General features: G+C 45.5%; 1 protein-coding gene across 1 annotated transcript in view; it reads left to right on the top strand.

Annotated features, from left to right (window-relative positions):
• Nucleotides 1-15,090, top strand: part of LOC135550674 (UV radiation resistance-associated gene protein-like) — a 136,103-nt gene that overhangs the window by 43,374 nt on the left and 77,639 nt on the right. Inside the window, exon 12 of the mRNA XM_064981695.1 lies at nt 3,319-3,484. Within this exon, the coding sequence (XP_064837767.1) occupies nt 3,319-3,484 (166 nt within the window). The remainder of the gene's footprint in view (nt 1-3,318; nt 3,485-15,090) is intronic.

Genomic DNA, 15,090 nt, shown 5'->3' with positions numbered 1-15,090 from the left:
TACCCAGAAACCGATAAATTCTTGAAGGGTGTCAGTTAGTGAGTAGGCAAACGGAAGAAGCTCCCCTCCTCGAACTCCTCCCTTTGCCGCAGAAGGGTGTCAGTTAGTGAGTAGGCAAACGGAAGAAGCTCCCCTCGAACTCCTCCCTTTGGCGGAGAAGGGCGTCAGTTAGTGAGTAGGCAAACGGAAGAAGCTCCCCTCGAACTCCTCCCTTTGGCGGAGAAGGGTGTCAGTTAGTGAGTAGGCAAACGGAAGAAGCTCCCCTCGAACTCCTCCCTTTGGCGGAGAAGGGCGTCAGTTAGTGAGTAGGCAAACGGAAGAAGCTCCCCTCGAACTCCTCCCTTTGCCGCAGAAGGGTGTCAGTTAGTTAGTAGGCAAACGGAAGAAGCTCCCCTCCTCGAACTCCTCCCTTTGGCGGAGAAGGGTGTCAGTTAGTGAGTAGGCAAACGGAAGAAGCTCCCCTCCTCAAACTCCTCCCTTTGGCAGAGAAGGGTGTCAGTTAGTGAGTAGGCAAATGGAAGAAGCTCCCCTCCTCGAACTCCTCCCTTTGGCGCAGAAGGACAAGTTTATCCTACCGCCGAAGTGTTTTGAAATCTGCCTTTGTGTCAGAGGAGAAGAACATGCACACATTTAAAAACAATATGCTACTTACAGTCTTAGTTATAAAATGTCTTGCGCAGCTTACTCAATATTGTTTTGATCATTTTACATTTCTTTTGGGATCTACCCCTGTAAATGTCAGTTGCCTAATGACATGCGAGTGGAGCAGGACCGTCTCATTTCAAATGAGCACATTTCCATCAACATTCACTATCCTCGATTAACTTTAATATTTTTCAAAAGGAGGCGAGAGGATGAAGGAGAGAGGACGCAGTAGCAAATCTAATTGATAAAAGGAGTGAGTGGTGAGATCCATGGGTAACTGGAGGTAGTGTGTAGGGATGAGACTGAAACAGGAAGCAGTCACAGTTTCTCTCTTTACATACTCCTCTGCTGGACTCATACTCCTCTACTCCTCTGCTGGACTGTTAGTTCATATCTCCACTTCTTATTTATACAGCATAGTATTATCTGCAAAATATGTCGGAAGTCTGCCTCATTTACTGTGGACAGCAGATCAGGATTGTGTGTGTGCGCGTCTTTACACGGCAGAGGTCTGGATGATGATGATGATGATGATTCAAGAGTGGTTTACATTTCCTCCATGTCACACCTATGTGTGTTGTGGAAAGTCAGATTTGCTATCCCTGATCATCCTTGGATGCAGCAGCCTCCTCCCTAGCCTCGTCCGATCCATCGTGATCCATCGAGATCAGGATGGCTCATACGAGGCGATCTACCGCCACTCCAACCGCAAAACCCGGTGTGAGCATGCACCCCCTCTATCCCCGTCCTGACGTGACGGCTCGTCGTTTGTGTCTGCAGCGTTGAGTGGCTTCCCATCCCCTGTGGAGGTGTGCGGCTGCTTCGCGCTTCGGGGGTGGTGTAAATCTAGTGAGTAAACCACGTAGCATGTGGTGTGAGAGTGTACTAGGAGACTGAGGGCTACAAGAGGCGTCCTAACACACTCACAACCCCCATCCAACCTGTCTTGTCCTCCCTTCCCTCTCATGTGGATGTGGAGCATGTGGTGTGACTGTGTTGTAGAACAGCGAGTGAGATGGACAGAGGCCTACTGGAGGTGATAAAGAGGGACTGCCTGGCCACACATCCTGTCTAACCACCTTAACCATAACAGCTATACAGCACCCCACTTCCCTGACCCTACCTCATCATGTAGGCCTGACCTTTGACCCTCTGATTTCTGTGTGGCCCTCCCTGGGAGGAGGGCCTGCCCAGTGTTAAGCCGACCATGTCCAGAACTGTGTGGCTGTTGGGTGACATACAGGGGACGGCTGTGGTAGATTAGTGAGCCACCGGTGTCAGGGCTGCACAGCATGTGGAGACTGAGGGGAGAGGGAAGAAGGGTGATGCTGGAAGAAACAGGGGACAGGAAATGGGAGAGTGGAGATGGGAGAGGCTGGATAAGGGTAAGGTAGAGAATAGAGGGTGTTGGTTTGAGGAGACAGGGGAGAGGCTGGAGGAGATATAAGAGGGGAGAGGAGAGATGCTGCCAATGAGAAGGGGGTCATAGGGTGGAAACAAGTGCCCCCCCCCCCCGTGCTTTCTCTCTCTCTGAGGTGATGAGGTGACGAAATCTTCCCTGTCATCTGAGGCTACCTAGCTGTAGTTCTTCAGTGTCCCCAGTACATTAGTCAGTTAAACTTATGTTCCCTTTATCTGACATTCATGTTGGATAGAACTAGTTTTATGGGGAAATATGTGAAAATATTGGCAGTCTAAGAGATCAGCTCCATGGCCTCGGCTCCATGGCCTCGGCACTGGTGTCAGAGGTGCTGCAGACTCAATAATGATATAATACAGGGTCTTGTAGATATGCACCAACACACCATATTTAAGCCCTACTAGTCTGAGATTCACGAAGGCTGCAGTCTGTTATTCTAAACATTTGAGACAAAAGCACTATGATTTGGGAATTTGGAAAGCATCATCTTTTCTCCTGGAGCGATGTCCTTCTGCTCTGCTGTTGTGAACTTGACACAACTTAATGTGGTGTCAAAGAAAGCAGCTCCAGGCGGCAGGCCTGTTTTCTAGTCAGAAATGTTGATGAAACATCACATTTTCCCCTAAAATATAATTGACCAATGAGGGGCTAGTTTTATGTAACACTTGTGCTTTTCATGTACATTTCTGAAGTATATGAGGTATTTTGAAGTAAATTAGGTGCCGTATTCTACAGCAGTTCACGTGTGTTGCGTCACCAAAAACACACTGTCATTTTCAAAACACTTTGCCCACATAAATGACTGCTTTTTATCCGTGTGATTACTGAACAAAGTGTTTTCCATTTTGTGATGCCTTTATTTTGTGTTTGCATTCTGAGGATAGAAACTGAAATTATTTTAGCCCTTCGTGATTTGATCTTTCATTTCAATATGATTAATTTATATGAAACGTATATCAAATGCATTAGTATTGCAGTCACAGCATTCCTGACCTCTTGCTTTGAAGAAAAGATGAAACACTGAGACTGTTTAGATGGTTGTTGCCATTTTGACCAGCTTCAGTTTCTAGTCTTAGCATTATAGTGTGTTGGAGTAATAAACCATTAAAACACAGCCATTGAAGTGATTAACAGGCATGGTGTTTCAAATCAGATCCAATTAAACAGTTTTTCATTCAAACCCTCTGCTACCATTTCACAGTAAAACTTTCAAACAGAAATTGAATGACCTCGGTTTTGTTTTTTTCCTACAGCGAAGGATGATGGGAGCGTGGCGGTTGCCCTGGGTTACACGGCCCACCTGGTGCTGATGATCAGCTGCTTCTTGCAGATCCCTCTTAGGTATCCTGTCATCCACAAGGGTTCCCGCTCCTCCATCAAGGACACCATCACAGACAAGCTCAGCGAGAAGGAGAGAGAGTAAGCAACCTACAACAGCCTTCAATATTTCGTTATTTATGTTGAACATTTGAATTATTGAGTATTCAAAGTGTGTTTTCCATTCATTAACAGTTCCACACATATACTGTTACACATTTTTTTTTAAATTATATAGTTGACAAAAGTGACAAACTAGGAGTATGGAGGGTATTGATCCTGCTCATAAGAAAGTGACAAACTAGGAGTATGGAGGGTATTGATCCTGCTCATAAGTGACAAACTAGGAGTATGGAGGGTATTGATCCTGCTCATAAGAAAGTGCCAACGGCAGAAAGGGGCCAAATGTGGACAATAGCGAATCCTACTGTAGCCAGTTGATGGATGCCAAGGATTCCTAGTACCCAACAATGTTGCAGTTGAGTAGAGATATAAACTCTAAACGCCTGGAGAGCTCATTGTGATCCTGGTCATAACAAGGGACTTATGTACTGTAGGTGCTAAATGAGGACAGCATGTACTCTCCTCTCCATATGTATTTGGAGAGTGAATGTAAATATTTATATTTGAGAATGTTTCATATTAGGCAACAGTACAGGATGCCAGCTCTTATTTGAGGGTATTTTCATTGTTTTACCATTTAGTAATGATAGCACTTTATGTATCTAGTCCCCCCATTTTGACAAATTCACTTATACTGTATTAAAGTAGTCAAAGGTTTAGTACCTAATATACTACATGCTAACCTCCCCTGTTATTGGTAATGGTGAGAGGTTAGCCTATTGTTGAAGTCTCTAACCTTCTCACTCAATATTATTCATGATTAATTTGTTTTTCTTAATCGTGGCATTGTCATGATTCATTTTGAAGTGTTCATAAACATCTTATCTACTCACTTAGAAATAAAATGACTCCAGTCACCATTCAGTTACTATTGGGCAAAACACAACACAAAACACAACCAAAACAAACTACAAATGCATTCAACAAGTTTGTAGAGTCACAAGCTTGATGTAATCATTCCGTGCAAGTAGTAAACTTTTGACTGCTTTGTACAGCGAAGCCTTATGTTATGCAGCATGTCAAATGGTGTCAGGTTCACTCACAGGTCTTTTTTTACAATCCTCTTTACCATGCCGCAACCACTGTTTTAAACGTTCCTTTGTCGTTTCGTAGAAAAACCCAGACAGTAGACAGTACTATTTTTCATAATGATGAAGCACATTGTTGAAGATTCCTGTTTTGCTCACCTTGCCCTGTGCCTTAATCTTTGTACCCCAGGGGCTAAGCTAGGCACCGTTCTACCCACACTGTATTTAGACAAATTTACCTGAATGGAGAGAGGTATTTAAGATGTAGGGATATGTATGATAATATTGTTGCCATGGACACAAGGAGAGGATAACACTCTTGGGGCCGAGCCTCTGGGCTGTACCAGCCTGCTTGTTTAAATCCTGTTTAAATTGTACCGGGCACCACAATTACAGTAAGGACACTGTATTGAAATGATTATTTGTATCTGTTTGGATCCGGTAACTATGCATCAAGCTTCCAACAAAACTCCTGTTGCCTTGTGATAATTGCATGTCAGGTATGCAACTGTACATTCCTGTACATTCTGTGCACAGCCAGGCAAGACCCACCTCGACCAGGAAAAAAAAACAATGGGCATCAAAATTAATAATACATCAGATAAATGAAAATAACAAGATGCTTTGAAAATAGGTATTATCAGACACTGTACTGTTGGGTAAAGTGTACATGTGGGTACATTTGATCCCTTTGGTGCTAGATTGATTAATTATAAATGTAAGTAAAGTGCCAACCGCCAAGAAATGAAAAAGCAACACAAAGTCTGTATTGCATCTTGCCACGCTACATAGTCGTAGCCTGTCATCTCCGGTTCTGCACAGCTTGCTCAAATTAAACTGTTATTCTTTGCTTGTAGCAGATGGAGATCACCAGCATTCGGTAGAAATACAATATTATATGGTGTGTCCTGTTCCCCTTACGAGGCTATTTAGGTATAGGGGCTTATTGCCCCCCTCTTGTCTACACCAACACAAGCCTACTGTAAAAGGAGCAGCTGTGAGTCCCGTGTCAGTGGTGGCTAATGGCCAGAGTGGGACAGGAAGAGTGGCAGTGTGTTTGCTGCTCTGCGCTGTGCTGTTTAGGTGGTTGAGGGGGTAGCAGACAGACTGTTATTTGAAAAGCTAATGCATACAGCCTCATTTTGCCCAATTAATTAATAAGAGAGAGAGAAGGGCCATACCACACCCCTCCATTAACTCATAGTAACTAACAGGTCCGTAGACCTAACAGGTCCGCAAGCCCCTTGGACCCCATTAAGTCCCCCAGTAACCCCTAACCAAAGCCTCATCAAACTCTTTTGACTGTTCTGGGCTTGAACTGAATAACCGTGTAAGGATGAGATGTTCCCAGTGTGTTTATCTGTTTTTCTCTCATACTCTCTCACATGCACTTATGGATGCTGCTCATCATTGTTTTAATCAGACACAGGGGAAGGCATGTAAATAAATTCATGCATTCCTCCACACACACATCCATATGTCATATATTCAAACCCTTAAACGAAAACATGCACATGGTGAGAGTGCGAGGCCTAATCAGAGGCAACTACAGCCAGTATCGGGCCATTTCTTCTTCTTCTTCTCCTCTGAGTGTCATCATGGCAGCTGGAGGGGCTCACAGGGGGTCTCCACCACCCGTCACTCCAACCAGCTACTGTTCCAGCGCCAGCCACCTCATGGAAACTGACTCCTCCCTCCTGGACATGCTAAACACCATCTTTGCCCGCTTTGAAGAAAACCGAGCCGCTGACGCGGACCCCCATTGCTTACCAATTTTGCTGTGCTCATTCTCCGGGGCCAACATGAGTAAAACATTTAAGAGTGTTAACCCTTGCAAGGCTACTGGCCCAGACTGCATCCCAAGCCGCATCCTCAGAGCATGTGCAGACAAACTGGCTGGTGTGTTTGCAGACATATTCAATCTCTCCATATCCCAGTCTGTTGTCTCCACTTGCTTCAAGATGTCCACCATTGTTCCTGTACCGAAGAAAGTGAAGGTACTAAATGACTATCGCCCCGCAGCACTCACTTCTGTCCTCATAAAGTGCTTTGAGAGGCTAGTTAAGGACCATATCACCTCCACCTTACCCAACAACCACCTTATAACCACTACAATTCACATATCGCCCCAACAGATCCACAGACGACGCAACGCCATTGCACTGCACACTGCCCTATCCCACCTGGACAAGATGAATACCTATATGAGAATGCTGTTCTTTGACTACAGCTCAGCCTTCAACACCATAGTTCCCCTCCAAGCACATCATTATACATCAATCCAAGATGGCGTAGCAGTGCAGACGTGTTTGTCGTTGTCCTGTGTAAATTTAGTATTTTTTTGTGTTTATTTCAATCTCTTTTTCCATTTTAAATTTAAATATACCTTCCGGCAACCCGTCTCACCTAATGTGATACGGATCCTCTATTTTTAGACCTTATAGTTAGAACCTCCATCAGAAGCTAGCCATCAGATGCTAACCAGCTAATTAACTATCTAGTTACTGTTAGCCACTGCTAGTGGCTTTTACCTATAGCTCAGACACCAGCTGCTTTTACCCCGGATAATACCCGCCAGCCTGTACAATGCCAGTCTGCACAGCGCGATATCAACCCTGAGCATATCAGGACTGCTTTTCTCCATCCTTACTCCAGACTACTCCATTACTGGACCATTATTCCAGATCCTCGCAGCTAGCTAGCTACTACCGAGTAGCCCAGCCCCGAAGCTAGACTTTGAACCAGGCCTGCTCAGCGGACCCTATGATCACTCAGCTACACAGCTGATGCCTCCCGGATTCTTCACTAGCACGACTAGAAGCCACTACATTGCCAAAGTCCTACCGTAAGCTCTGGAACATTGCATCGGATCATCGCAACTAGCTAGCTGCTATCGAGTGGCTATAGTGGCTAACTCCCTTGTCCCGAAGCTAGCACCAGTTAGCCTTGAGCCAGGCGCATCTCCCGGCTAGCAAGCAATATTAGTCCAGCTACATTACCTCTTTTGCCAGTTTGGCCTAGAACCTTTGTCGACATGGAGCCCCGCAGATCCATCACAACTGCCGACGTAATTCCATCCGATGTGCCCTCAACCGGCCTTTGTCGGATGTCGACGAAGACGCTTCTGCTTGCCCCGGCCTGCTAACTCTATGAACGCAGTGTCTCCCGCTTGCTAGCGTGTAACGACTTCCCTGTTTCATCTATTGGTGTTCACTGGACCCTATGATCACCTGGCTACATAGCTGATGCCTGCTGGACTGTTCATTAATCACGGTACTCCATTTGGTTTGGTTTGTTTATCTGTCGCCCCCAGCATCAAACTCAGGCCCTGTGTGTAGTTAACTGGTCTCTCTTGGAAAAGAGATGTTATCTCAATGAGAAAAAACCTGTATAAATAAAGGTAAAATAAACTGACACTCTGCCCATTCATCCCCATTTTACCTATTGTTGTTATCTTAGCTGATTAGCTGTTGCTGTCTTACCCGTTGTCTTAGCTCGATCTCCCAATCAACACCTGTGATCGCTTCATGTCTCTCTCGGTCAATATGCCTTGTATACTGTTGTTTAGGGTAGTTATCATTGTTTAATTTTACTGTGGAGCGCCTAGCCCCACTCAACATGCCTCAGATACCTCCTTTGTCCCACCTCCCACACATGGGGTGGCCTCACCTAGCATAACTAGTACCTACAGAGATGCAACCTCTTATTGTCACTCTAGGTTTACCTCCACTGTACCCGTACCCTTGTCTGTCCATTATGCCCTGAATCTATTCTACCACGAAATCTGCTCCTTTTATTCTCTGTCCCCAACGCACTAGACCTTCAGTTTTGATAGTCTTTAGCCGTAACCACATCCTACTCCTCCTCTGTTCCTCAGGTGATGTAGAGGTTAACCCAGGCCCTGTGTGTCCCCAGGTACTCTCATTTGTTGGCTTCTGTAACCGTAAAAACCTTGGTTTCATGCATGTTAACATCAGAAGCCTCCTCCCTAATTTTGTTTTACGCACTGCTTTAGCACACTCCACAAACGCTGATGTTCTTGCCATGTCTGAATCCTGGCTTAGGAAGGCCACCAAAAATTCTGAGATTTCCATCCCCAACTACAACATTTTCCTTCAAGATAGAACTGCCAAAGGGGGAGGTGTTGCAATCTACTGCAGAGAGAGCCTGAAAAGTACTGTCATACTTTCCAGGTCTTTGCCCAAACAATTCTTGCTCTAATTTTGAAATTAATCTCTCCAGAAATAAGTCTCTCACTGTTGCCGCCTGTTTTATAACCCCTCAGCTCCCAGCTGTTCCCTGGACCCCATATGTGAATTGATTGCCTCTCCATCTATCTTCAGAGTTCGTTCTGTTCGGTGACCTAAACTGGGATATGCTTAACACCCCGGCCGTCCTACAATCTAAGCTAGATGCCCTCAATCTCACACAAATCATCAAGGAACACACCAGGTACAACCCTAAATCCATAAACATGGGCACCCTCATAGACATTATCCTCACCAACTTCCCCTCCAAATAAACCTCTGCTGTTTTCAATCAGGATCTCAGCGATCACTGCCTCATTGCCTGCATCCGTTATGGGTCCGCGGTCAAACGACCACCCCTCATCACTGTCAAACGCTCCCAAATACACTTCTGCAAGCAGGCCTTTCTAATCGACTTGGCCGGGTATCCTGGAAGGATATTGACCTCATCTTGTCAGTTGAGGATGCCTGGTTGTTCTTTAAAGTAATTTCCTCACCGTCTTAAATAAGCATGCCCCTTTCAAAAAATGTAGAACTGACAGATGTAGTCATTGGTTCACTCCAAGCCTGACTGCCCTCAACCAGCACAAAAACATCCTGTGGCGTACTGCACTAGCATCGAATAGTCCCCGGGATATGCAACTTTTCAGAGAAGTCAGGAACCAATACACGCAGTCAGTTAGGAAAGCAAAGGTTAGCTTTTTCAAACAGAAATTTGCATCCTGTCTCTCTAACTCCAAAAAGTTTTGGGACACTGTAAAGTCCATGGAGAATAAGAGCACCTCCTCCCAGCTGCCCATTGCACTGAGGCTAGGAAACACTGTCACCACCGATTAAATCCATGATAATCGAGAATTTTACTAAGCATATCTCTACGGTTGGCCATGCATTCCTCCTGGCTACCCCAACCCTGGCCAACAGCTCCGCACACCCCCACAGTTCTCCTTCACCCAAATCCAGATAGGAGATGTTCTGAAAGAGCTGCTTAACCTGGACCCGTACAAATCAGCTGGTCTAGACAATCTGGACCCTTTCTTTCTAAAATTATCCGCCGCCATTGTTGCAACCCCTATTGCTAGTCTGTTCAACCTCCCTTTCGTATCGTCCAGGATTCCTAAAGATTGGAAAGCTACTGCGGTCATCCCCCTCTTCAAAGGGGAGACACGCTAGACCAAAACTGTTACATACTTATATCCATCCTGTCCTGCCTTTCTAAAGTCTTCAAAAGGCAAGTTAACAAACAGATCAATGATCTTCTCCTCTGTGCAATTTGGTTTCCAAGCTGGTCACGGGTACGCCTCAGCCACGCTCAAGGTACTAAACAATATCATAACCGCCATCGATAAAAGACAGTACTGTGCAGCCGTCTTCATCGACCTGGCCAAGGCATTCGAGTCTGTCAATCACCTTATACTTATTGGCAGACTCAACAGCCTTGGTTTCTCAAATGACTACCTCGCCCGGTTCACCAACTACTTCTCAGACAGAGTTCAGTGTGTCAAATCAGAGGGCCTGTTGTCCGGACCTCTGGTAGTCTCTATGGGGGTGCCACAGGGTTCAATTCTCGGGCCGACTCTTTTCTCTGTATATATCAATGATGTCGCTCTTGCTGCGAGTGATTCCTTGATCCACTTCTGCAGACGACACCATTCTGTATACATCTGGCCCTTTTTTGGACACTGTGTTAACTAACCTCCAAACGAGCTTCAATGCCATACAACACTCCTTCCGTGGCCTCCAACTGCTCTTAAACTCTAGTAAAACTAAATGCATACTTCTCAACCGATTGCTTCCCGCACCCGCCTGCATCACTTCACTTGTCTGGATGGTTTTGACTTAGAATATGTGGACAACTACAAATATCTAGGTGTCTGGCTAGACTGCAAACTCTCCTTCCAGACTCATATTAAGCATCTCCATTTCATAATTAAATCTAGAATCGGCTTCCTATTTCGCAACAAAGCATCCTTCGCTGACACTGCCAAACATACCCTCGTAAAATTGACTATCCTACCGATCCTCAACTTTGGCGATGTCCTTTACAAAATAGCCTCCAACACTCTACTCAGCAAACTGGATGCAGTCTATCAAAGTGCCACCCGTTTTGTAACCAAAGCCCCATATACCACCCACCACTGCGACCTGTATGCTCTCGTCAGCTGGCCCTCGCTACATATTCGTCGCCACACCCACTGGCTCCTGGTCATCTATAAGTCTTTGCTAGGAATATCACCGCCTGATCTCAGCTCACTGGTCACCATAGCAGCACCCACCTGTAGCACTCGTTCCAGCAGGTATTCCTTCCAGTTCTCTGCTGCCAACAAACTGCAAAAATCTCTGAAGTTGGAGACTTATCTCCCTCACTAACTTTAAGCATCAGCTATCTGAGCAGCTTACCGATCGCTGCAGCTGTACATAGCCCATGTGTAAATAGCCCACTACCTACCTCATCCCCATATTGTTTTTTACTTTTTTGCTCTTTTCCACACCAGTATTTTTACTTGCACATCATCATCTGCACATCTATCACTTCAGTATTAATTTGCTAAATTGTAATTACTTTGCTACTATGGCATATTTCTTGCCTTACCTCCTTACTCCATTTGCACACACTGTGTATAGATTTTTCTAGTGTGTTATTGACTGTACTTTTGTTTATCCTATGTGTAACTATGTGTTGTTTTTTGTCGCATTGCCTTTCTTTATCTTGGCCAGGTCGCAGTTGTAAATGAGAACTTGTTCTCAACTGGCCTAACTGGTTAAATAAAGGTGAAATAAAACAAATTAATCATTATGATCAGGCCCTGAATGTGAACCTGTCACTCTGCAACTGGGTCCTGGTCTTCCTGACGGGCTGACCCCAAGCGGTGAAGGTAGGCAACAACCCATCTGCCGCTCTGATTCTCAACAAAGGGGCCCCACAAGGGTGCGTGCTCAGCCCCTCTGGTGTTTCCTATTAATCCATGACTGCATGGCCACGCACCTCTCCAACTCAGTCATTCAGGTTTGCTGATGACACAACAGTGGTAGCCCTGATTACCAACAATGATGAGACAGCATACAGGGAGGAGATGAGAGGCCTGGCAGAGTGGTGCGAGGGAACTAACCTTTCCCTCAACGTCAACAAAACGAAGGAGCTGATCGTGGACTACAGGAGACCGTAGAGAGAGCATGTCCACATCGACAGGGTCAAAAGCTTCAAGTTCCTCGGCGTGCACATACATCACTGATGATCTCAAATGTTCCCTTCATATAGATGTGATGTATGAAGGCTTCAGGAGGCTGATGAAACTACTCTAAGCCCCTTGTGAACTTCTACAGATGCACAATTGAGAGCATCCTGTCGGGCTGTTTCACTGCCTGGTACAGCAATTGCACCGTCCTCAACCGCAGGGCTCTCCAGAGGGTGGTGCCTTCAGTCCAACGCATTATCGGGGTCACACAGCCTGTTCTCCAGGACATCAACAGCACCTGGTGTCAGAGGATGGCCAAGAAGACCATTAAGGACCATTGCCACCCAAGCCACGTCCTGTTCGCCCCGTTACCAGGCGGAGACCGTACAGGTGCATCAAAGCTGAGAGACTGAGAAACAGCTTATATCCCCAGGTCATCAGACTGTTAAACAGTCACCACTACCCTGCCTTGGAACTTAGTCACGGTTAGTAGCCGGCTACCACCCGGTACTCTACCCTGCACTTTAGAGTGCTGAGGCCCTATGTACGTAGTCATTTAACACTAGTGACTTTTATAATGTTTAATAAGTCGGGCACTGGTGTTGGGGATTAGGCCTGGCTCGCAGTCAGCGTTCCAATTCCTCCCAAAGGTGCTCAATTCATCCACCACTCACTATGCTTCTCTGGTCACCAGTTGGCACTTGTAATATGGGGTGGTGTGGGGCGTTCTTCTGTCTGTGTACTACTTTCTCTGAGTGGTGTGTTCCAGATGCCAGTGACGTCTTGGCAAAGCTTGGTCGCTGCTAGATGGAGCTGAGTGTCCCCACTGTGGAGCTGTTGTTTGACTGACTGATTCTGTGGAGGCCAAACATCTCTTACATCGTACCCTGCCAGTCTAGTTAAAAATGTGAAAATTCCTCATGTTCATATTCCCAAGGAGCCAGCTTACTTTTTTTAACACCACCTACAGTTCATCATATAGTCGAGTAAGACAACTTTCCTATCCCTCGCGTAAGTTTTTTTTCTTCTTTTTTTTTGTGCTAACACGAGCCTAACAACCATTTAGGTTCTCTTGACTGTGCCAGCCATATAGAAATGTTTGACCTGTAGAGCGAAGGCATTACTGTTATATTCCACTCCAGACCTGCCGTCTCAGATAATGACCGCCTTGGCTTTTATGTAGGTTGCCTTTTAGCCACAGTAAGAGTAGGCAGACCGATGTACAGCTTGAACTAGTGCTCCCTCTACACCTGGGTAGAGAAGTCTCAGTCAGTGTGTGTGAATGAATGGGGCCGCATTGGGACTGGAGGGTGTATTTTGGAGAAAGGTGGTAAATGGCGATGACTCCACTTGGCTTGTTTGTGGGCAGTAATCCTGCCTTGAACGCACCATTAGTTGGAATCTCGGAAGCTTTCACCCTTCTAAAAATATTCTCAGAATGCAATGAGCTCTAAAAATACGTTGCTCCCCTATTTTACAGAGCAGCAGCAGAGAGAACCCCTCTCCAGCTCCATAGCTCCAGTGTGTCTGATTGAATGGGGGTGAATAAGGGAGATGCAATCCAGATGTCACCGGTATGATTGAGACCAGAGCTTGGCCGTTAAAAACCCAAGCTCTGCTTCATACATACACGTTACTAGGAATATTAAGGGACAAAAACATTTTGTTGCCTAATTTTCTTCATAAAATGGAAGGCTGAAGAAAATAACCGCCTAAGTAGGGATTGACACATCAATGCGTGGCTCTAGTGTAGTGTGGTTGGGGGAGGAAGTGCTCTCTGTGACTGCCAGTGGATGGAGGGAAGGAGGCTAAGAGAGGGCCTTGGTTCGGTTGGACCTGCAAACTCAAAGGAAGGGGGTTATTGTTATGTGGCGTTCTGTTTCAAGTCCCTTAACATGGACCATGTGGAACCAGGGGAAGGGCCGTCGAACCCCCCCCCACACCCCTATCAGGGTCACATAGCAGCCACGAGAGAGGGGAGATGAGGGGGTAGAATAGTTGCTCAATGACAAGACACAGACTAGAGTCAGGCACATACTTTCACTTCTCTTTTTATCGTACAGTAACATTTGAGGACAATGGGAAATACTGTAATGGTCAAGTCTGTTGGATGTCCCGCGGGAAAGGGAATGATTCTCTGGTGTGCCAGATGGCAGTTGTATAAGTGGTTGACTGGCCCTGCTACCCTGTAAAACCTCCCTGTAATCCCGTGAAGATGGGTTGAGAGTGGGCCAGTGAGACCAGGCTGCTCCCCAGGGAGCTCCAGGCTTGCTTCCCCATATTCAGTGCTCCAATGCCTTGATGCCTCAGGCATCTACCAGATCTCTCCTCTACTCTGCCATCACTCTGTCAATTTCTCAACTCTATTACTTAGGATCCATTCATTCCCTGTTGTTTTGAGAAATTGCATTTATCACATGTGCCGAATACAACTGGTGTTGACTTTACAGTGAAATACATGCTTATGAACCTTTACCAACGATGCAAAGTAAAACATTTTTTATTAAATAGTTACTAACACGAGGAATAGAATAAAATACACGAGTGGAGCTACAGTTGAAGTCAGAAGTTTTTATACACTTATGCTGGAGTCATTAAAACACATTTTTCAACCACTCTCCAAATGTTAACAAACTATAGTTTTGGCAAGTTGTTTAGGACATCTACTTTGTGCATGAAACAAGTCATTTTTCCAACAATTGGTTACAGACAGATTATTTCCCTTATTATTCACAGTATCACAATTTCAGTGGGTCAGAAGTTTACATACACTAAGTTGACTGTGCCTTTTAAACAGCTTGGAAAATTCCAGAAAACGTCATAATGGCTTTAGAAGCTTCCGATAGGCTAATTGACATAATTTGAGTCAATTGGAGGTGTACCTGTGGATGTATTTCAAGGCCTACCTTCAAACTCAGTGCCTCTTTGCTTGACATCTTTGGAAAATCAAAAGAAATCAGCCAAGACCTCCGAAAAGAATTGTAGACCCCCACAAGTCTGGTTCATCCTTGGGAGCAATTCCAAATGCCTGAAGGTACCATGTTCATCTGTACAAACAATAGTATGCAAGTATAAACACCATGGGACCACACTGCCGTCATACCGCTCAGGAAGGAGATGCATTCTGCCTCCTAGAG

Source organism: Oncorhynchus masou, chromosome 12, assembly GCF_036934945.1.
Source record: "Oncorhynchus masou masou isolate Uvic2021 chromosome 12, UVic_Omas_1.1, whole genome shotgun sequence".
Classification (NCBI taxonomy): domain Eukaryota; kingdom Metazoa; phylum Chordata; class Actinopteri; order Salmoniformes; family Salmonidae; genus Oncorhynchus; species Oncorhynchus masou.
The sequence above is the reverse complement of the archived record's forward strand: the minus strand, read 5'-3'. Positions and strand labels throughout refer to the sequence as shown.